The sequence below is a fragment of the Mixophyes fleayi genome, chromosome 7, assembly GCF_038048845.1.
Source record: "Mixophyes fleayi isolate aMixFle1 chromosome 7, aMixFle1.hap1, whole genome shotgun sequence".
NCBI classification, from domain to species: domain Eukaryota; kingdom Metazoa; phylum Chordata; class Amphibia; order Anura; family Limnodynastidae; genus Mixophyes; species Mixophyes fleayi.
In genome coordinates this window covers 107,409,079-107,433,497 of record NC_134408.1, presented here as the reverse complement: position 1 = coordinate 107,433,497, position 24,419 = coordinate 107,409,079, and the positions used below count along the sequence as shown (strand labels likewise).

Sequence of the window (24,419 nt, the reverse complement as noted above, 5' to 3'; positions counted from 1 at the left end):
CCCATGTGGACAGCGCCCTGACACTAGCGGCGCAGGGGGGAACTGCAGCCGGTGCCTCTGGCACGGTGCTCTCAGCTACTGGAAAATCCACTTACTAACCTCATTTCAGCGTCTAGATATAGATCTAATATTAGATGACTAAGGATCAGTAGGTCTCGGAAAACAACTTATATTAAATAGCAGCGCGGTTCATACATTTGCAATACAGTTTTTGTGATTTATATCAAACCATTAGACTCCAAAAACAAATTACACTATGCATTTCTGGTAGTGAATATATTATTGTGTTACACTGCTCTCAACCGTTTTTGCTACCGTCAACTTTGGGAGAAGAACAGGCAAATTGCTCAATTCAATTCAATCACATGCCAAATAAATATATTATTTTAGATTTCTAAATATGTTCCTGCACCACCTTCACTATGGTCAGCTGTGAGAGAAGGGCATTCAATTATAACCACCTGACAACTAAATAGGTACTATAAATGTAAATATCTCCCCCCACCCCTCTTACTCTTCATTTAGTTTAATCAGCTCCAACAGCGCTGCAGAGGGATTGCTTCCTTGGAAACAGAATTTGATGGCAGAAAATAACATACAAGTCCATCTAGTCTGCCATCTTTTTGTAGCGGGGACATTTCTATTCAAGTCTTAACAATAGCCATATATTTGCCCCATACATTAATGAATTTGTTTACTGTATAAATCTCAAAACCATTTTATAGCCAGCATAAATATATGTAATTATCCTCTTAACTGAATGAATCAATCTCCCCGCATGGCTTTATGAAATGGTGATGGTAATATGGTGAAATGGTGAAACACATTATGGGACTGTTATACACTGCTATTATAGTCCTGCCTATGGGCTTTACTTCTCCTTTAATATGTATTTTATTACAGAAGTTGAAGCTGAGACATAACTCAGGATATACAGTACTTTAATTCATGAGATTTTAAATGCCAACAAATAGTGATCCCAGATGGCAATAACAACTTTTTTGCCTTTGATTCTGAATTATTTTCCTTACTTTTTTTAAAGAAAATGTTGTTGTTAGAATGTAAAAAAAAAAATTTTTATCCAGAGATTGCATCAGTTTTCTGTAATAAAAGACACATTACAGGGAAAGTAATTTAAATGGATATTTATTAAAGTTCATCACACTAAGCTGAATTATATGCATGAGATTACCGGAGTGTTTATATGTCATTAAATATGTCCTCCATACTCTGTATCAATCCTCTGTAGCAGGCTACCATGTTAGAATGGCGTTGCTTCCCTGACTAAACAAGTAGACAGTGATTAACTGACAGCTATGCAGACTTGCTTTGTATAAATGCACACAGTGGATGGGTTGATTCATTAAACAGGGGCAGGGCCAGTGATATGACAACAAATTGATCTCACATTTTTGACTTGTATCAGACTCCATGAGTAAACCATCTTAAAGATTTGAGAGCTACAGCTCTCTGCAATGAAGTAGGCAGGTAGGGCCGCCATCAGAAATCATGGGGCCCAGTACAAACGAAGCAGGCATGGCCCCCAGATGACCCCCACCATGAAACACCCCCCCCTCGATGAACCAGGGCCATCTTTCCAACTAGGCACGATGGGCATGTGCCCGGGGGCCCAGGGGGAAAGGGGGCCCAAGGCAATGAAAAAAAAAATCCTGTAAAAAAAAAACGAAACAAAAAAAACCTTACCTTTTGTGGTCATGATCCTGCTCCCTCCCTGGTCCCCTCTTCCGTGAAGGGGATCGAACTTAGGCTATATATATATATATATATATATATATATATATATATATATATAAAATCACTTTTTACACACACATACATACTTACCGAGATGTTGCAGCTGAAGGATCTCATGATCGCAGGGACAGAGCAATGATTCCCCTGCGATCACGATTGACAGCTTCCTGGCTGTCACAGGAAGATCACAATATCGCGGGGGAATGATTGATCTGCCCCTGCGATCGCATTCTGCATTCTTCCCTACCAGGGGGCCCGCTGTCCTCCAGTCCCGACGTCTCCGCTGCCTCCGCTGCTGCCTTCAGCCTGGCTGTCACCATGACAGCCAGGCTGAAGACAGCAGCGGAGACGCTGGGACTGGAGGATAGTGGGCCCCCAGGTAAGTGTGTGCCACGGGCCCCCTGGTGAGCCCGGGCCCGGTACAAGGGTACCTCCTGTACCCCCTGATGTCGGCCTTGTAGGCAGGTGATACTTTACTTTTATCAGTGTGCTACAGGGGAATGTCAGGAAAATTCTGAACAATATTTTACCCTAATGAAAACTTTGATTTGTTTAAGAGATTAATAATTAAAAGTTAGTAGGGTTATGGACCTGCTTGCCTGTCAGTATCTCATAACCATACTTTGCTGTTTGACAGGTGAATGTGTGCAGTATGCATACAACATGCTGTATAGAACATTACACATATGTAACATTACACGACCGTTGGAAATGACCATAACTCAATTCTATTTCATTTTTATTACTCATATTTAATAAAGTAAAATGCTAATGGGATATGGGATAAAAACAAATTAAAAACTGTAGCCAGCAACTAAAACAAAAGAAACAGTACTGGTTAATACTCAAAGCTAGGTACCTAATCAATGTCATCATTTTCAGGGAACGATCATCTAAACCTGGATATCTTAATGAAAATCAGGGACAGCTAGCAACTATGCATTAGTTATGTCTCTCTATATATATTGATGTATGTTGGAAGCTACTGTATGCAGTAATGTGGAACCAGCCAGAAATTGTAGTTCTAGGGAACCATGTAAATACATCTTATAGGATGACAAAAGAAAGAACGGGAACCACGCAGTGAGCTACATTAAGTTATCAAAATGATGGCACTTTAATCTATGTCAATAATTAACAATATGTCAAAATCAAGGTGAAACTCAATGTCAGCTACATTTCATAATATACATTTTAAAACATCACGATTCCAGTTACCAAGTCGCTTTCTGTCTATATATATAGCAAATAAGCCTATGTATTTTTATGTTTTAATGTAAAATCTCTGAAAGGTGCCATATTAGGGACTTTATTTTTAAAATTCAAATGTACCTATACATAGGTACTTATGCCAATATCTAGAACTTCACATGTAAAATGGATTTCTCCTAGTGCTCTTTATTCTGGTCTTTAATCCAAGCTATTTTCTGTTTATTATCAATTCCAGGGATCTTGCAGTGCACGGGTCTGGTGTCAGACCGACTGTGATTGACTCCAACTGTTGCCATAGTAACAAGAGATCTTCTTTTATATTACTTGTTGAACCTGCAACAAATAATCCTTTTAAAAAATCAACAACGCTTGTACCAGTTAACCAGTGAAGGGTTACAACATACTAGTCAGTGCTGGTAAAATAACACTGTGCCAAAAGTCTATAGTGCTGTGAACAAGAAAGCCTGCAGTTTTATTACAGTAGTTTCCATGGTCAAGGTCCTATTAAGAAAATCAAAGAACATTATTTATAACTAGGGAAACCTGTCAGTAACCGCCTTAAATGAAACTGAAATGTAATGACTAAATTACTTCATTAACAGAATTCAATACGTTTATTATACACTACATTACATCTTAAAAGGTTAGCAACAGAGTATAATGAATAAATGACTATATTATAAATCACTATTTTAAAGGAACTAAGACATTTCTTTATACACTACATTGTATGTATAGGTTCTTCCATCAAAATTACATTGCTGGGCATGGTCAACTTTAATTTTGATAGATGCTTCTATTTTCACTTGGGATAATGCAACGTAAAGCTGTCCATGTGTAAATACCGGTTCTTGTAACCACAGGGCAACCTTTATTGAATCTTGTTTATTGTCATGGCGAATGATTGAGGTTCCTGAAGAAGCGCTGATATAAGTGACTGCAAGTAGCTGTCACAGTTTCCAGACCACCCAGCAGGTCACATGTTCCAGAGGACAATGGTAATGCATAGTTGTAAATGGTGGCGGATGATGCGACCGATTACAATGCCAATATTTTTCTGCAGACCAAGACTTTAAATTTGATATATGATGTACCCTGCTCAGACAACAGCATCATATAAATAAGTCACTCATAAAAGTTGTAGTTATGCTATTAATATTTAGATGTCGGCTTAATACACAGGCCAAAACTGGTGTTAAAGCTGGGGTTATGATATAAAAAGCGTAAAATATATTTGGTAATAATACATTTTAATGCACTTTATTACCAAGGGAATAACTGGTGGTAAGTGAAGGAAGCATTATAAAACAGTTGGTAGGGGGTGTCACAATATCTGAGCTGTCTTTTAGGTATCTACCCATGAAGATCTGTGTACAGTATATCCAGACGTGCCTCAGTACTGGTTATGTGGGTAAGTATTTTCACACCCAGGCAAATATATGCATAAAAAATCTGAAGTTCATTTCAAGCGTTCCCCAGCAGAGCTATAACTCTTTTATTAGTCGGCATACAATCACACTATACAATCATAATACAATTGTACATAATGTCACAAATACATAAAACTTTCACCAATCCCTGAGGTATCCTTGATGAGCACATCCCAGGACAGATGGTTGCTGTTACTCTTAATACTGACAAGGCAGTGGTCCAGCCCAGGTGTCATACCACTTATGGCGGACACACACTGGTGCAAAGACTAACTGAATGTGTAGTAGAATACTTCCCCACCATCTTTCTCTAGTCCTCTAATCCTCACCAGTCCAACTATAACCATAACCGCCACCCATTCCTGCCCTCCATGTCTCTCGATTGGCCCCAGGCTCCTTGTCTCACTCCAGTTCCTGTGCAGATCTTGGGCAGAGTAGAGGGATTGAGTTAGGAGATATTTTGAGATAGGAGAGAAGATGAGGGTTGGTGCAGTTGTGTTAATGGCTTTGTATGTTAATAGAAGTGTTTTATATTGAATTCTGTAAAATAGGAAATTTAATCTAGTAGCTGAATTCAGAATAGATTGTAGCACTGGGGTCATGAGTTCAATTCCCGACCATGGTCTTATCTGTGTGGAGTTTGTATGTTCTCTCTGTGTTTGCGTGGGTTTCCTCCGGGTGCTCCGGTTTCCTCCCACACTCCAAAAACATACTGGTAGGTTAATTGGCTGCTATCAAATTGACCTTAGTATGTCTGAGTGTGTGTCTGTGTGTATATTAGGGAATTTAGACTGTAAGCTCCAATGGGGCAGGGACTGATGTGAATGCGTTTTCTGTACAGCGCTGAGGAATCAGTGGCTCTATATAAATAAATGGTGATGATGATGATGATGATTGTAGGGGTGAAAATATGGTTAGGAGAGATTATGAGTACATACATTAAGTTAGGGTGGTATTGAGATCCTAATAAGCTTATTAGTTTTCCAAGAGAAGTGTTATAGAGAGAGAGAGAGAGAAGAGGATATGTCCTGAAGGCCTAATGAATGTAACATTTCTATGAGCAGTAACTGGTCAATAGTCTCATGGTGGAAAGAGTAAAACTGGCACAAAGTTCTGCCTGCTATTACCTTAGCACCATTCCTTCTATGAATCTAAACATTTTTATTTTTTTCTTTCATACTGCTTAATTAAATTAATCATGAGGGTGAAGGAACATCAGGGCTGTCTTGAAAATATGTGTCATTTTTGGGTGTTTTAATGATCTTAGGGCAAAAAGCATTCTATTGAAAATATAGATTGACTCCCTAGTACTGGCATCTCCTAAAAATTAAAATCCTTTTATGAGGAGAACAATTCTGTGTGCCCTCTGACTCCTGCAAAATAAGGAACACCATAATAAACACATCCCAACTGTCCCTATTTTGTCGAACGTCCCGATTCGCGGCCTGCAAAAGGGGCAGGACTTAATGGGAAGATCAGTGGGTTTTTGACCACATATGGCCATCTGTGGGGGGAGTTTGGGTGTAACTGGTTGGAGTTTGGATGGGTCAGAACAGGGCTTCTTTTGTCCCGCTTTGGGGATTCTGAATGTTGGGAGCTATGTAAGCATGCTTTCTCCACCCCATAGATTATATTTAAATAATCTTGGCCCCACCAAATAAAATGTAAGTTTTGCATGTGGGTGCATGTGTAGTTTGCATTTATGTGCCTAGCATGTAATGAATGCCTCTAATACGCCCAGCTCCTTCCATCAGATACTAAATTTTGTGTCCCCAAATGCTATCCTCTTTGCAAACCCATGTGTTTTCACATTAGGTGGGTGCGTTTGCAGAAAGATAGGAGCATGGCATCACAAACAGCATAATGAACTTTTAAACTTTTGTAAATGACATTTATTCTTTTTTTTACTGTTTATGGACAGAGAATGTCTTTATCCATACGCATTCTTACCATGCATGATATCTCCCTTAAGGGCTTTGGCGTTGCTTAGAAATGTCTGCTGCTGCAATGATTAGTGTAAGGAGCAGAAGCAGGACGTCTCTTCAAATGCTGCCTGAGAAATTTGGATGATATTTTATTGTACGTCTGCAGGTGAAGAAATAAAACAGTTTCCAATTATACTTAAATGGTGCATTAAAGTCTCCTTATCCCATTTGCCTGTTTCCAATTGACAGCTCTCTTGTTGTTACACTGCCTCTATGAACTTCCCATACTTAATAGTAGAGGAGAGTGATGCTGACTCATTGGAGCCCTTTGGGGGTCATGATAGATAGGGAGAGACGCTGAACCCCAAGTTAAATATAATTTTTTATTCTATTTTATTCTAGCATAAATATATTGTATTGGACTTTACCCAGAGATTACATTTAAATATCAATGTGCATATAAAATGTGCCAAAAACACTATTGTCATATTTAATTTATTATTATTATTGATAATAATAATAATAATAATAATAATAATAATGTGTAATTGGCAGCCTCATATTGTCTCTCATACACCTCAAGATGTTGCAGCCAACAGAATTCAGCCATGTTCCCTCCGATTTGTTTTTTTTCCTTGTCACACGTTGATGCCCATGGTCATTGTGTTATGTTGCCTAAAAGGTGATTCTAAACAGTGATGGAAGAAAAGAAGACAACCAGGAAGTGACATTATGTAGAATGGATGTGGACTTCCTTGTGCTCCCGGAGATCATTCTCTAGTAGTGATAATGCTCTGGAAACAGTCACTCCCCAACAGTGGCGGAACTACCATTGGTGCGACAGGTGCTATGCACCGGGGGCCCATGGAGATGCATAGGGTCAGAACTAGTGAGCTGTGGGCCCCAGTTCCCACATCCCCACTTACCTGCAGCGGGGCCCACAGCTCACTAGTTCCGCCTCTGCTCTTCAATCATATCGTCCAATCTGAGCTGGTCATTATTTTGACAGTTACAATTTGGATAGTGCGATTCTAAACCCAGACCCTAATCTTCTCCTATACCTGGAACCAGCCTAACATTGTAGAACAGCTACATAGCCATAGGCCTTGGGTGGTATAATTGCAGAAGCAGCAGGCTAACTATTATTTCACCACCTTAACATATTTTCCTATTTATGCCTGCCAGCATACAACATTGAACATATTTGCCCATTTCTTGCACTTATTTATGTTACACAGATGATATGTGAAGGAGGTTGCACTGATGTAGCTTTATGACAATGAGAACTAGGCAGGTGGAAACATGAGCACACTAAGAGGGCAAATGATCTAATTCCAGGTCCGCCCTGTCGCTCCATAAGATTTCAGCACTAAGAATGATATGGCAGACTGTGCAAATAAATAAATATTTTCGTTTGTGTGTAATAACTTATGTCTGTATGCACATTTATAGAAAGTAAAACAATTGAAATATAATTCCTAATAATTAAAGGGTTATGTTTTGCTTTTTAAAGGAAAGTCTAGCTGTGTGGACATGTTTAGGAGTAAATACAGTCTATATTTCAAATATAACCCCTACACTATGTCTAATTGTTTGCTTTAATGTAATTATTTAATATGCTTAAACTGTTGCATAATTCAAACTAATAATAAACTGATTTTTTTCCAATAATGTCACTTGTAACATTATCCAGTGTGCATGGATGTGCATGGTAGAAGCAGCTACAAATGTGGTCTACTCTCCTGGGGTAATTGTGAAAAATGATATAGGCATGAGTAAAACCAAGCTCCAGGACGTCATTGTATACACGTAGTCCATATATTGTATATAATAATATAGGGGGAAAAACACAAAACTATTTAGACAGATAAAGCCTGCAAGGACACAGTTGGAGCAAAGTGAATTATTTTTGTACCCAAATATTACACAGTTGCAATGACCTGAGTTTGACCCACATATGTATCTTTAAGATAGAGGTACTTTAAAAGGACCTTTAATTTTGGCAAAAGTCAATAGTCCAGAACATTTTTAAGTCTAGCATAGAAAACCAGTCAGGAAGGTGGAGCCTTGGTATGGCAGGAAGATGAATATGTCCCCCACTGTGGAGCGTTGCTGATGGCCCAGCATGGATAGGTGCTGTGACGGTGATCTGTAAAGTACCATAGCAGCGGTGCTGGGTATCTGATAGGGACCAGAGGGAGCTCTCACAACCTTGTGTTATTGATCTAGAGAGGCACAAATGTTATGTCAACACTAGACAGGGGCCCCCTTCAGAATTAGGCTATGATTTCTATTACATTGGTAGGTATCCCAGACCACCACCCGAATGAGACAAAACTCAGCTATTTTCAAACATACAGTAACTGAGTAGGTGAGATTGTGACTGTCCTTAGCTTGGTTATATGGTAGGGCTTCAGACTAACTCAGTATTTGTATCTTTTTCTGCTATGTCTCTTTCCTCCAGGCATACACCATGGAACACACATCAGGGAGGTAGGTGTAACTGGAGAAGAGCTACATAGACAGACAGGATTCTGCTCAGACAACCGAGGGAAGGTGCAGGCTAATAGAATATATATATATATATACATATAGGGCCTGATTCATTATGGCATATAAAATGCACATAAATCAGAAATAGCCATGTCCATATTCAACTAGAAGTGGATCTGAAGAAACATCTCTATGGGTGTAGGTACGCTCTGCATACACGGCACTTGCCCTGTTGAGACAGACACAACACACTGCAGGATACATACAATATATAGGTGGAATATAAAGTCCCAGCAGAACGTACAGGGAAAAAAGTATTCAATTATTGTCACCTGTTAATAATATAGTCATTAATGAATAAACATTAAAATAAATATTTTTTTTTCATCCCTCCATGAAATACATGGGGGGGTCCGTGACGGAAATCCGTGATGTTGACGTATGGGACCCGTGCAGCCGCGCGTAATCGCAGTAGCGAATCCTAATTGAATATGCCCCTTAGTCTCATATATGAGTCCCAGTTACTTTATATCCCCAACAGTACAAATTACCCCTGGTACAAAGGTTTGTTCTAATTGTTCACATTTATTTTCTAAATGATTGAATATAAACATGTCTTCCTAGTATTGTGTACCTAGTGAAATGGGTTATGTTGCGTGGAAGGTAAGCGGAGTTTGACGTGAAATTAATCATGAATAACACCCATTTTTTCAGACCCAAAAGAACATGCAGAGCACTGTATATTTCTGACCCTGTATGCTATGTAGGGGGATTTGTTTTGTACCTGCTGAATGCAGGTAATCCCATGCTAATTAAGTAATTTCATCTGTATCTTTGCAGTCTGAATGCACAGCAGGGGGTTGTTACCTTTCTGTGTAGCTTTTCAACCTGTGTCTTAGAGAGATAGGAAACCTAGCAGCAAGTAATTTAGGAAATTACAGATTGATGTGAATTTTGTTAAATCTAAGATTAGAGAATATATTAAATCCTGATGCTAAATATCTGGATGTAATAACTCAGATGCTGTGGTGCAAGCAAGTATCAGGGGTGCTAGGTTACCCCCTGCCAAAATATGTGTCAGAAACTGTATAAAAAGAGTCCTGACCATGGTATGTATTATTCCTCCTGTAACTTCTGGATGATAACTAGTACCTCAAACTAGCGTGTAACTGTCAGTATTAGGACTTATCGAGCTAATAAACATCACTGTTTCAGGATCCTGCTTTGATGCCTACTAACCTGCTGTAATTCCTGAGACCTATAGATTAGACCACTGTAATCAGTTTATCTGGCTGTTCTGAGGTTGGGACCCAGTGTCTAATAACAATGTTCTGTCTGCTACCCTGCAGCTCTGGCCACAGTGATAGGCCAGGGGGAACCCTCCACAGCAACTCTGATCTAAAGGAAGAGGTCAGGGGTACCAGCCCAGGTGCCCAGCAAGGGGCTGCACTAACAGCAAGAGTTACCCAGAAGGAAGTGGCTCTAGGTGCTATTGAATGAGCCTAGTGGTGGCAGCAGAGCCCCTGTGTTTAGAGGGGCACAATTGGCATAAAGAAAGGTGACGGTGGCAAGACAAGCCCAGCCAGTCCCCAGCAATATGACAGGGTGGCATAGGAGGTCCATCCTGTCACAAATACATTTTTATTTTTACATGAAATACATAAATAAGGATGTTCTTAATGCATACTGCACATAAAATGCATTTTTATAGTTCATCGTACTTGCAAACACATGTTCTGGTATACAAATGTGTCAGTTATCTCTATCAGTTGGCACTGACAGCTGTCCACTTACTGTACATTGCCTATGTGAGTCCCGATATCTGCCCTTGAAGTCAAAGGCATTCATGTCATTTGCATTCAGACATTAATTGTATGCAGTTGCGTTCACTGGCATTTGTGAGCATGTGCAGAACAATTTTATGCAAGATATGGCACGTAACCGGACTTACATCTGAAGATGAATCAGGCCCACGGTGAGCACAGGTGGTGACGTAGGACAAACATTTCAAATTATGTCTCGTCATTTATGTTTGCTATGAATTTTGATGCCCTGCCCCGTATTGGAGTCCACCTATACGCAGTCTTCAGTATTTCTGTTACATAGGGTAGGTGACTGCAAGCCAGCCTTTGACTTTCTAACTGGAACAACGGGATGCAAGATGTACTACATGTATTCTATTTATCTTAGTACTACACAGGCTTTAATATATATATTAATGTTCAAAAGCAGCTTTCATTTCTCTTAAGAAATGTGTAATAGGCTATGTACATTAACTGTGCAGTGTAAATACTATCAGATTGCAATGTACAAGTGGTTAGCTGATCTGGTAATTCACTGTGTGCAAAACATAACCTCAGGAGAGTCGATGATTAGGTTATACCTCATAACAAGCATTGTTGTATTGATGGATCTCAGGTTTATGTTACTGTCGCTTAACTTCAAACAACAATACCACTTAATAATGCACTCGATTCAAGGTACGTGGTCACATTATAATGTTTAACCACTTCTCTATTATTTAAGCAGAACATATTTTACAAAGCTTTTTATGGATAAAAGATGGCTAAGTTTAAATTATTGTTCTAATGTTCAAACTATGCAGTTGTTTTTATCAAGTAACTAGGAACAGGTTTGCAGCTTGTTATTTTACAGCCATAGTCCCATACCAAGAACTGTGTCTGAAACCGGCTGTCCAATGACAACTGCACAGAACACCTACAGATTCCGAAATGTCTCCTGAGACAATGGTACCGCTGGTCACTGCTCTTCTACTGCTCCTATATGCTGCTGGTAGCACAAGTTGTCCAGAAATATTCATGAATTTGGGCACAGATAACAGTATCTTTAAAATGTTATATTACAATTAAGCTTCACCTACAGGTCTCAGGATACAGCAGGTTGTTATTGGTCTCAATGAAGCGGTTTTGTCTTATATAGTAATATACTAAAAAAGCAAAGAGCAAATATTAAACTAAATATAATAAAAGCTAAACAGTTTTAGAATTAAATAAATTGTAATGTTAAATTATATTTAATTTGACATATTTTGTTATATTTCAAATATTTTGATACAATTCAAGTAACATATGGGGGTAGAATCAATCCCCTGCGTTTTTCAAACAATGCGGCTGCACACTATTACCGTTACTATGGTAATTTCAACACAGATTTTGGCTTGCGTCTCACAGAGCTGTGAGCAAAAATCAGTGGAGAAATTACCGCAGTAACGGTAATAGTGAGCGGGCCGCGTGTGGCTAATTGAATCTACCCCATAGTAAATATTGCATAATTCATACATTTTATTTTTATTTTTTTGCTTCCCATTAGATTGTACAACCACTTTGAGTTTTAATAATTCTGGCTCTTGTAGCAAATTTTCTCACCCTTTGCCCAGGTATCCCCCCCCCCCCCCAGCAGTACAATGGGTCATATTTGAGGGAATCCATGGATGATAGCGGCTAGGATAATTCCTGACCATGTCGTGATATGGATATAATTGTTGAAATAATTTTTAGACATCTAACTGTTCAAGCCCATTTATTAAAATGAACATTAATTTTACTTATGAATCTTGTGATAGGACATAGGAATTGCACATGCACTTACCAAATAAAAGAGATATGACTGGCATATTCACTTAGTTTAAATTGAGGAAAATAGCTACCTGCAATGAAAATTAGCTCTAATTAAAAAAGATAGTACAAGCAGAATATATTATACAAGTTAACCCGTGCATGATACTCATGCATTCTAGTCAAATCAAGCTACTTAAGGTGTTAAAAAGGTTCTTGTCATGCATTTGGGCCTAGCCCAGGTCTCCTCAGGGGAAGAGCGTTACTTCCCGACGCAAGCGCCCTTTTTTAACGTGGTTTTGTCCACATGTCACCACCTCATCATTTTTCTCCATCACCTCATCCTTCATCTTCATCGCCACATCCTTCATCAAGCTACTTAAGGTGTTAAAAACTCCCCACTGTCACCCCCGGCAACCACCAACCACTCCCAACTGTCACTTCTCCTTCAAGAAATAAATAGGTCAGTGTATAACTCTGCCCAGCAGGTGGCGCTGCAGCTTGTTTTTTTTTTTTTTACACACGCCACTAGGCATTTATATAGTAGATAGCTTTGATATATAACGCTACCCTAGTGTCATGTAATAAATAATAGATGAGGTAAAAATTGAAAATGTTGTAAAGGAAGGAGTAGAATACAGACCATGACAAGCGGTTTTATTTTGCAAAACAATCACTATACAGCAACAAATACAATTGCAAATTGGATTGAAAAACATGAACTAACTACCACCATCCATTCAATAAACACCTCCCTAAGCTTACAGGCTTAGATTCGCAAATCGCTCTCCTCACAGTTCAGCACAGAAGTAATGCACTGCATTTTTTTTCCATTGCTAAAGTTGAACTTTCCTTTTTAAACGTTGACATCTTTTCTACCTTTCATTATTACACACAAATATGCTGAAGACTGAAATGTACTATCCTGCAAACCTAAGGTTGGATTCAGTGATTTGACACCATGCTGGGCTATATGCTTTGAACATGTATTAGCTATATAGAATAGGTGACTCTATATTTTATATGCTGGATTAACTGATTTATGGAGGCAGCACTTTCAAACTGATCTTGCATCCTTTAAAATGTATAGAAGCAAATAAAGATTATAATAACCCACTTGTGGAGATTATTAACTACGTTAAATGAGTCATCCCTGATAGGTATTCTGCCTATAATGAAACCACTCTAATTATAATTTGAAGCAATTTTGGTACAGACCTTTGTACATAATTGTATAACGTATCCAGCATACAAAATACGGCCGATCTCCTGTGCCCTCGCATCCACGCCAGCAGACATTTTACAAATACGTCTTCTACTTTAAATTATACTAGAAAAAAATAACTACAAATGGTTCCTATACCTCACCACAAAATAAATTAATTAATAAAGCCCTGCTTCATTTGCCTAAAACAACTTGAACATTGAAGCTAAAACTGAACAATTCAGGTATTTATGTTTTGCAACAGATTAAAAGGAACTGTTTAAAAAAGTCGCATCTTCTACCAGTTGATTCATTCATCTTAGCCATATCGCTGTAATAATTTAGTGTGTGTTAGTTGGTTAAAAAGTTATACTGATTATCTTATACAAAGATTAGTAGTTTTAATTCGTATCATTAACATAAAGCAGTCAAGAGCAGTTTGGCGCCCACTTAAGTTAAAATGGACACAGATTGTGTAATGAAGACCATACGTGATAGGATGTCTTATGCAGGACATACATGTGGCTGATCCTGTGTGTACCAAGATTTAACACTGTTCCATACTACTGAGTAATAGTTATCCAAAAACACAATACTAAAAGAGTAAGAAAAACACATTTTCTATTGCCTCTATGTCTTTAATGTAATCTGACTGGTGATTGGCCTCTGCAATAACCCTATAGACCAGATCTCCAGTTGGTGTGTAACTATAAGTCCTGGCACTCCCTAGAACATCTGCTGTTCACATGGGAAAAATTCAGATGACTGAGGGGATGCAAAATAATATTAAATGCTGACTGCACGCAGGGGAATTATAAGACTGTAGCTGTCAGCAATTGCTCCTTTTTTTGCTAGTGGAACTACGATGAGATTACTGTGAGATTACTGTGCAAATAATATCAGTCTACTCACAAGCCTTGGCCAAAGGTATTGCATTTATGTAATGCAGATAATTTTTGTTTTTACTGTCAGTTGTGAAAATATAAAAGATCACTTTCCTATCACAGGCACCAAGATAACGACATTGTAGGCACAAAGCTAAATTAATAAAGTTCTACAAGGGTTCCTGGCCATGTAGACTTCATGGGTTTTCTAGTATTGCATACTTTACATACAATAGAAATTTGATTGCTGCTGAGTGTTTGGATTAGTACAATAAACACTATTGAAAGGACAACATCAGTAAATTAAAAAAAACTTATGATAGCTTTATTACAACCTAATACATTTTAAGGTGCATATCACTAGGATCTGAGAATTTTATTGTAATTACATCCCTACTCACCCTGTATGTCCTCAGACTTGAAGTGGGTAGTGCTAGAACAGCCTGTAACCAATCATGTCATCTGAATATTGAGTGTGCCATTAGTCTTGTGGGAGGCAATGACCTGCCCAGTTATGTGATAGAGCTGCATGTGATAGGGGCAGTGTCATGATGCTGGTAGGGGAATAGAGACAAGCAGGAAACCACAGACTGAAAGTTAGATAGTGAAACGAACAGGATTCCTCAGTGTAGCAATGTGAGGTTCCTATAAAACTAATGCAGAAATATTGTGGTGTTAAATGCACATCTGTATGATATACATATATGTTCATACATCCAACATGTTTAATTTGATCTTTAAACCATATCTCAAGCGGCAAAATATACTAATTAGACTATTCCATAAATAACTTTACTAAAAGCATAGTTGGCTTCTGATTTCTCACTAAGCAGTTGGTAGTGTCTGAGTTTGTAAATAAGAATATATCCCACAACAGTTCTATTTGAGGGATGACTAAGTTCGAATTTATTGACTTTGTTGAAATGTATCATAGAATAGCTATTTTGTAGGGTTTATGAATATATTCTAAACTAAATTATACTAAAAGTAGAAACAATAACAAAAATGTTGCTTCAAAATGTTGTTTGTCTTGAATGATAAAAAAACACAGAGTTTCTATATTCTTTCTATATTAAACATATTAAAAACCTAAATATTATTCATAAGGAGATAAACAGTGGCTACTTTTTGGTTCACTATTCCTTCATCAAGGTCATATACTTGCCTACTGCTTGTACCGCCATCTTCTATTAAGTGTACAGAGGAGTCATCACTTGGTTTGCTTCCCTTAACGGTCCAAGCAGCTATTTTATCCAGATTCTTTTAAAAATTATTATCACCTTGAAAGGGTCTCTCAGCATACACAGCACTTTACTTTCCACTTTGGGAGAGATCATCATGGTATCTCCAAATGAGTAATCACTAAAACTATCAAAATTGTGGAAGTAGGTAGGTGATAAGAAGGTACTACTATTTGTGGATAGCTGTCACAAGAATGCCATTTTATTAGTCTTTTTTGGTGTTTACTTACATTTCAAATTATGTTGTTGATGTAAACCTAAAAGGGTTATAGGGGTGGTTTTAGTTGCAACATTTAATTTTTCAAAGCCTCAGAAAACCCTTTGCTGCAGATTTGAGCAGTTTATTGGAACCGAGCGGAAGGTGGAATGGGTAACACTTCAATGACAATATAAAAATTGTAACAAAACTCAGACTTGTAAAACTGTGACCCATCACTAATAAACTCTCCACTCAGAATCAGAATAATAATTGTAGGTTCAACTTTAGCAAGTAGAAAATAAATTTCATACAATACTTTGTTACTGAATCTTTGTTAATGGAAAAGAAAACAGGAACCTTCAGGATTAAAAACCAACTCACACTGCAGCCCTTTCAAAACGAGAAGCGAGAGAAAAACAAAGTCATTGACAAAAACAGCTCAGTTTTTTTTTGTTTTGTGAAGCAATCCAGCGGAGAAAGGAAAAACAAAACAGCCAATGCTTCTTAAGATCCCAAAAAGAGCAATTTCATGCTAAAGAGCTTTGTCGTGTTTCATCCCTTTCTTTTTAAATATACGTTGTTGTCTTAATTTTTTTTGTTATTTTGCTTTTTTTTTTTTTTTACATAGGAAAAAAGAGAAGCTTTCCTAACATTAAATTATGCCTACCTAAAACTGCTTTACCAAATGGTGCAATAGACACAGATACTGTGAGTAAGAAATGGAATTTTCAAGTATATGAAAAGGTTTCGGGAGAGTGAATGAAAACATGGCCACAGAGAAATATATATACATCTAGATTAATAATACTGTATCAAACAGGTGGAAAAAAAGGTGTTGGAAATGTTTGCCTATGCAACAAAGCTAAAGTTTTCTATTCATGGCTTCTGCTGCTTGGAAGGCCTGCAATGCAGCATGTTACAAAGCAAAACAGGCGTTCTAGCAGCTAAAAGACCATCAAATATACAAGTACTAGTCATAAAACAAGTGCTTTATGTTTTAGCTGCTAACTTACAAAACTGCTTCCCCATTTTCATTTAAAGAACTCTCCTCAAATTGGTTGCATTTCTCCCATTGTAATGGCATGACCAACTGTACTGCTTTTAATGTTGGATAGTGGTGAGTGTTTGTCTTCTTCATTAAACATGTTGCGCCTCAGCCTCTCGCACAGCAGAAAGCTTCAATGGGTTTGTTAGCCTATGGAGATTAGGGATTTGATGCAACAAAGAGCTTGGCCGCTATCTGAACCGGAGAGGAAGATGAGCAGCCGCTGTGGCGGGACATGGCGCTTATGCAAACTTGTTCAGGTGGCTGGCAGGCACATGTTGAAAGTACACCAAGTATTTAGGGCTCCATGCAAGACTAGTCAAGAGCAGTGATAACAACTTGGGTGATGCATTGGAAATATTGTAATATATGAAGTTTGGACTACTAATCCCAGTGGAATGTGATAACGTATTACCAGACCTATCTGTCTACTGTTATCCATGGATCATTACTTTCTGTCGGTAGCATAATGGATAAATCTGGCATCTTCACGCAGAAAATTATGGATACAATGAAATAACCTACACATGTATAGGTTTGGAATTATGTGATATTTTCGTATTGTGTAAAGGATTTGATAGGTAAATGAATATGACACCTGCTTTGAGCCCAAATCCTGCCAAGAGCTCATGCGTAAATATTTTCATTAGTAATATTATTATTAAGATTAACTTCATACACTGCTAATGGTAGAACACATTCATAAGCCCTGTTTGGCCAGGGCTGCAGTGACGTCTTCTGCTAGGGTAGCAAGCTGCGGTGATTCTAACAGGTTGATGCTTCCAGAAGAGGACACATTGCTGAGGCGCCGTGGAGAGGCAACGCTGGAGCGACCTGGAGACTGTGAGACTATTTCAGCACCGTGATCTACACGGGCCTTGGCTTGCTCTCTGAAGTGCAATTTCTGGCTGTCTATCTGTGGGAAAAAAAAAGAAAGATACCAATATTCATTCATTTAATGTTTTCTGCACACAAGCAGATAGTTTAGCAGTGTGAGGAGCACAATGTATTCCTATACCACTGGTCTACAGGTTTTCTGCCATTCTAACAAGGATTCTGTAGAACTACTGTATAGGAACAAACAGTACTGATATGCCAGATATGAGATTTTTACGTGTAAAAATGCAACACTGAAGTCTATGGGAGAAGCACACCCCGTGTAAACTATCAGCAGTAAGAGACAATAAGAATTGCACTTACAAGTGTACAGATAATCAGGCGCATTGGAACATTTAACAGACTGTTCCCCACCATCAATCAGACCATGTTAGCCAGGTAATAACTGTGCTCAGCTACATGTTTGAAAGGCATTTCCTTGCTTACAGTGTTCATCCCTGTGGGTGGTTGTGACTTTTACGTTTACAACCATTGACTTATGTTAACACATTTTACGAAACAGCACCGGTTGACAATGTGTTGGTGCCTGGGTATTTTTACATATACAGCTAATGTCACTAATGATAAATACAGAAACACACTGTGATTTACACCAGTCAGTGTGTGGTAAAAAAAAATATATACTAGTTGAGATGCCAATGCATTACCTGGCTATTTGTACACTTGGGGGCATATTCAATTGTCGTCGGAAACGCAGAAAATCTTGCATTATTACGGTAATAGTGCGCAGAAAAACCGTTATTACGGTAGTTTTCCCGCTGGATTGCAGCTCCCTGAGCCGCGAGCTGAAATCCAGCTATTACCGTAATAACAGTAGTAGTTTTAACGTGGCAGGGAATCCGGACAATTGAAAATACCCCATAGACAGCAAATGACGCTAATGACAAACACAGAGAAAAAAATAGTTTTTGCTGTCATACCAATCATGACCGCGCTGGAAAAGCAGAGGCGGGTTGTAATCAGAAGAGAGTAGAGGACACACTCTTGTGTTTACCCCCCCTCCCATTCTATTAAAAGCATGGTGCCCTGGTCAGGATAGCCCAAGTAGCCCAAGGGTGCTTTTGTGGACACGTCTGTTCTACAAAGGGACCATAGAGAAGTGGCATGGTTGTCTCTTCATGTGGGTCTTACATGTTTCCCTGGCCACACTGCACCAGTTTGGGTAGGAAAAGCCCTTGTATTTTCCAGTCTTGGGGCTGGCTGTACTTAATAGTGGGGTGCTACAAGGCTGACATTTTACATTTCTTACCTTGATATGGCCACCTCCAGGAATATGATGCGCATTATCTAGAGAACCAATTTTTGACTGAGCTTTCTCCTTGAAGTCCAGTCTAACCCTCTCAATCCTCACGTGTCCACCACCTGGACAAAATAAAATATGAAAACCAAGATGACCTAGACTGAGATTAAATTACTTATTATTTACACATCACTCAAAAGATTTAAAATGTAAAAACTTGAAGGGTACCTATACACACACACACACACACACTTCTTGATTTTATCATATAGGATCTCAAACACATACATAATCTTTTTAACCCTTTGCTCTTACCTATTAAAGACTTAATGAAATTTACCATTCTATTAATTTGCTTTTTCATTATTTTTACATGATATATTAATAAGCATCATGAGTATTATATAGGCATAAAATCGATTGCGTACTTGCCTACCATGGTAGTTGGAGATGTTTTTTGTACTATTTGTGTGAGTATTATTGGAGACTAGACAGTATAACATGTCAAATATACTTGCTGTGGCGTCTAACTCCATACACCTATGTGTAATCCATTAATATGTGTGGATTGTTTTTGTTAGTTATGAAACAAAAAGTAGCAGCAAAAGTAGCAACAAAAAGTGGCAGCACGGTGGTGTAGTGGTTAGCACTTCTGCCTCACAGCGCTGGGGTCATGAGTTCAATTCCCGACCATGGCCTTATCTGTGTGGAGTTTGTATGTTCTCCCTGTGTTTGCGTGGGTTTCCTCCGGGTGCTCCGGTTTCCTCCCACACTCCAAAAACATACTAGTAGGTTAATTGGCTGCTATCAAAATGGACCCTAGTCGCTGTGTGTGTGTGTGTGTGTGTGTGTATGTATGTTAGGGAATTTAGACTGTAAGCTCCAATGGGGCAGGGACTGATATGAATGAATTCTCTGTACAGCGCTGCGGAATCAGTGGCGTTATATAAATAATTGGTGATGATGATGATGAAAAAGTCATTCACTTAGACCTACAGATTCTACACTAGCCCATCTCAATTGCAATTAAGAGGAACACTGTTTCCACCTGCATAAACATAAACGCTGGATATATTAAATTAACTGTAAACAGTTCAATTATTTAAGGTACAATATTTAACTCAGTAATAAAATGGATTTTAATATCAGTGGTGACTTTAGTTGTTTTAAATGAACTGTACTTAAACTCAAGTGATAAAAATAAAGTGCCTGTTTTCCACTGTTAATATTGGCAGACAGCATCTCTATCCTCCTTTCTTGTTCACTAACTTAATGCAATTTATTTTTCTTAACTAACACAGTGGATGTCTGCAAGGTTGTAAAGTACCTATTCATCTTGCTGGAAATGTATGTTGTCCAGCAGTCTTGTCCAAGGGCTAAATGTTAGTTTATTGCTTCTGTTGCTGCTGTGTCCGTCAAGAAAGTACTTACAGTATATCATCATGTGCTTCATCCAGAGATTAAATTTAATTGGTCTCCTGTGGATGTACTTAACACTCAGACCTATTGTAATGGGTGCTGCTGGAGATGAGTGACGGTTTGAAAACTGTTCCATTGATTATTCACCTTGTTCTGCATATGGCCATGAAATGCCACACATTTTACCAGCAGAATCTGACTAGAAGTGTTCCTACTCCTATGTCATGATCCCAGCTCTATTTACTGAGCATGACCCCAGCTGTCCATATTGAGCAAAATTAGGATTAGAGTTTGGTGGCTTCTCATAAAATGCAAAACTCAATTTGCATAACATTTTCCAGCATTTCTGCTCATGCCCCCATTCTGCATTTTCATGGTCCATGCGAGCGGACTCTTGGCACCACAAAATATTTACAGAATATATATTGCAAAAATTCTTCCATTTTTACCTCACGTTTAATTAATTTGAACTTTTTTTTTCTTTCTTACATTACCCCTATCTTATGCATTCTATAACTGACAGTGACAGTATAATAGGGTTTATTTTACTTCAAGTGTCGCAACTTTACTTTGTTTTAGTTTTTATTACACTGGTTTACGGTGGGTGCACCTTATCTATATAATGTGTCTAGATGGTTCAAAAGGTGTATGACTATGATTTGAATTAGAGTCCAAGTACAGATTACTGTCACCCACATTACAAATATCTAGACATTTTGCACTGTATCCAATATATTACTATTACTAATATTATAATATTACTAAGTACTACACAGCATGATTTCACATTATAAACAAAGGAAAATAAATAATAAAACTTTCAAAAATCATAAAGGCTAACGTTGTCTGTTTATTTCTGTATGAAGTCAATCATCATCTTTCCCAAAATGAAAACAGTCCATTTATTGGTGCTTCACGAGTTGAAGACATTGTTACCTGGCCTGTGGCGTATGTTCTTCAGAGATCCACACTTGGATGTGATATGACTAAGGTCAATTTTCTTACTTACAATCTGGATCTGTAAGGAATAGAGCAAGGAAAGAAAGTTAGACATATAGGAAGCAATTCTAATCCTGGATAGGAGAAGCCAAAAAGTTGCTGAAGAAGCTGAAAAGGTTCTGATTAATAAGGACTGGCTGAAATGACAGCTGTAGAGAAAATACATGTACGTGGTACAGCAAGCCACAAAACATTTCATCACACGCTATTCAAAGAAAGTTAGTTGATGTGAAAGGAATGGTTAAATACAAGATGCCAATATAGGAAGTCACGGTTCATTAGGCCTTGAGCAATGTTTTACCTTTCACTTCAGTGAAATTCAGATACGGAGCACATTGACCTACCCTGGTACATCGGTGGCTTTTTAGATCCATATGGCAAATGAGAATTTCTGTTCACTCCCTCCACCCCCTCCATATATCTATTTCTTTTCAATTGCTTCTTTCTAATTACCTACTGTCACCCTCTCTTTTCTGTTTCATATAAACCATGGCAAACTTGCATCCCATTGCAAAATTATCTACAGTATCGGAATGATTACTGTACTATTCTTTTGTTATTCTTATTCATCTTCCCATTCTCAATTTCAATTGGGAGAAGGTGGACAATGATTGTTTGTCAAAAACTATTCTGTTAGTAATAGTCTCTGCACTATTCATGTTCTCCAACTGTTTGTCACAAAAAAACTGCTCAAGGCACTATCTTAAATTTAGGAAACTCCAAGAGTGAATAGACAGTCAAAAGGGATAGAACAGGTGCTGATTAGGCGTGACAGAAAGGGTAGAACCTTAGAGGATCATTAAAAGGAGCACCAAGGAAGTAGCTGTGAAGATCTCATCAAAAGTGTGCCCTTACTTACTTCACCGCCCCCAGCATTATGAGTGATGTTATCCTTGGAGCCACAACGAGACTGAACAGCACTATAATCAGTTTTCTCACTTAAGATCTTAACCTAAAAGGAACATGAGGCAGAGTAAGTGTGCCCAAGTACGATAGGCAAGCACCAAAATCTGTAGTACTACCGCATAGTGGACTTAAACACATTCTATACCATATAAAGATGATTAACATTAAGCTATGATGAATGTACATTGTAATTTAGAGATTGTGAATTCCATACGTGCATGTGTCCAGTCCAACGTACCCTTCTTCATGACTGTAACTATATAAACTTCTGTCTGGTACAGACCAACTAGACAAAGCACTTTTTACTCTCTCTTTTGTCATTGCTGGTATAGGCCAGTGTATCCCTGAGTTGCAATGGTAAAAACGTATTTTGTTATGCCTGCTGTTTTTGAACTGAAAATCAGCCAAGTAATGTACTCCTTGGTCCAGGGGCTGGTGGGCAGGGGAGCATCTGTCCCCCCCATCCTCTCCCCCAGGCTGGTCCCATAGGGGGCTACCTTGCGCTGGGCTACTGGGCCACCTGCATTTTTTTCCTTTAAAATGTTCCTAATAGGCTACTGAGTCGAGTCTTGCCCCCCGTGCTAACATTTGCCAGCCCTCCCTTGCTTTGGTCTTTATTTAAACTTAAAAAACAAAAACATTTTACATCAGCTGACTTTCATCATAGCTAGCAGGTTCAATATAACAATTGGTTTATGTTAAAAATGTTGTTTTACATCCTATGGATTCAAATAATATATTCTGCATGTTGTTACAATCTTCCACCTTCTATCCATGGTGGCTTCATAGTTCTTTATCTCTCCACTGAGGGAACTTCTCACCTGTCCACCTTTAGGCTGGTACTTAATATTTTCTGTGGATCCAACTTTGGACTTAATGTTTTTCAGATCTGGCAGAGGTTGGTTCATAACACGCATTTGTTTTAGTGTGGCAGGGGACTTCGGTGGGGTGCGAAGGATAGCCACTTTCTTATCAGAGGCAAACATCAGAGCAGATTTTGGTGTTCCTGGAGTGCGTGGTGTACGTGAGTAACTAGGGGTCCCTGGAGTGCCAGGAGTTCGAGAAGCATAGCTTGGTGGTGTTCCCGGGGTAATGGCAGTAGATCCAGGAGTAGTTGGAGTAGATGTTCCACTCTTTCCTGTCCGACTCCATATTGGTTCAGATCCTGAAAAATGATCGAGACAATGTTGTAGATAGTATCTGCTAAAGCAAGAAAATACAACCAAACATTTACATCTACTACCGTAAAAATAAAAATAAAAATAAAAGGTTAATGGAGACTTTTAAAGCCTGTTCTTAATAATCACTGCAAGTAAGCATCTACATTACAGAGACTGTCACTATTAACAATGGCATTAACACACAGCCTGTTGACAGGTAAGACAACACAGACACCTGTTTGGGGCTTCATGTTGCACATAAACAATTGGTGACTAGAGGAGGTGCCTTGTATACTTGCAGTCACTGTAATTCACCTTGATCCTGTCTCCCTTCCCACGCAAGTTTAAAAGATATCACTGGGAGGGAAGGGGGCTGCTAGATCTGCATTTACATGGCAACCCTATAAGTCACTGCTGGGTTCATGGGTTCCATTCCGACCAGGACACTATCTGTGTGGGGTTTGTATGTTCTCCATGTATACACATTGATTTCCTCCATATGCCCTGGTTTCCTTCCACAGACCAAAAACTGGCCCTAGTGTGTGTGTGTTCATGTGGTATAGAATTAAGACAGGGACTGATGTGAATGACTAAACATTTTCTGTAAAGCGCTGTATGATATGTGGGCACTATATAAAGGATACTCATCTTCATCATCATCATCATCTTGCTACTAACCAACATATTTGGATCATTGTTGAATAGCTGCCACCAGAATGGGCTCTGCTTTGGATACTAGCCAACAGAAATGTCTCAGGTTTCTATGAGGGTGTGACAGTGAGGCCCTGTCCATAAAGTTGTAATTGGCTCTAGAGAGCAATGTGTACTGGAGCCA

General features: G+C 38.6%; 1 protein-coding gene across 8 annotated transcripts in view; it reads right to left on the bottom strand.

The window, feature by feature from the left end:
- Positions 1 to 13,030: 13,030 nt before the first annotated feature.
- Positions 13,031 to 24,419, bottom strand: part of MAP2 (microtubule associated protein 2) — a 181,128-nt gene continuing 169,739 nt past the window's right edge. For 6 of the 8 annotated variants that reach the window (XM_075180271.1, XM_075180263.1, XM_075180267.1 and 3 more), the window contains 5 exons: positions 23,246 to 23,589; positions 22,378 to 22,470; positions 21,456 to 21,537; positions 19,110 to 19,222; positions 13,031 to 17,879 (listed from right to left, as the gene is read on the bottom strand). In XM_075180271.1, the coding sequence (XP_075036372.1) occupies positions 17,664 to 17,879; positions 19,110 to 19,222; positions 21,456 to 21,537; positions 22,378 to 22,470; positions 23,246 to 23,589 (848 nt within the window). In that variant the 3' untranslated portion in view covers positions 13,031 to 17,663. The remainder of the gene's footprint in view (positions 17,880 to 19,109; positions 19,223 to 21,455; positions 21,538 to 22,377; positions 22,471 to 23,245; positions 23,590 to 24,419) is intronic. The other 2 variants (XM_075180265.1, XM_075180270.1) reach the window with 1 other exon arrangement.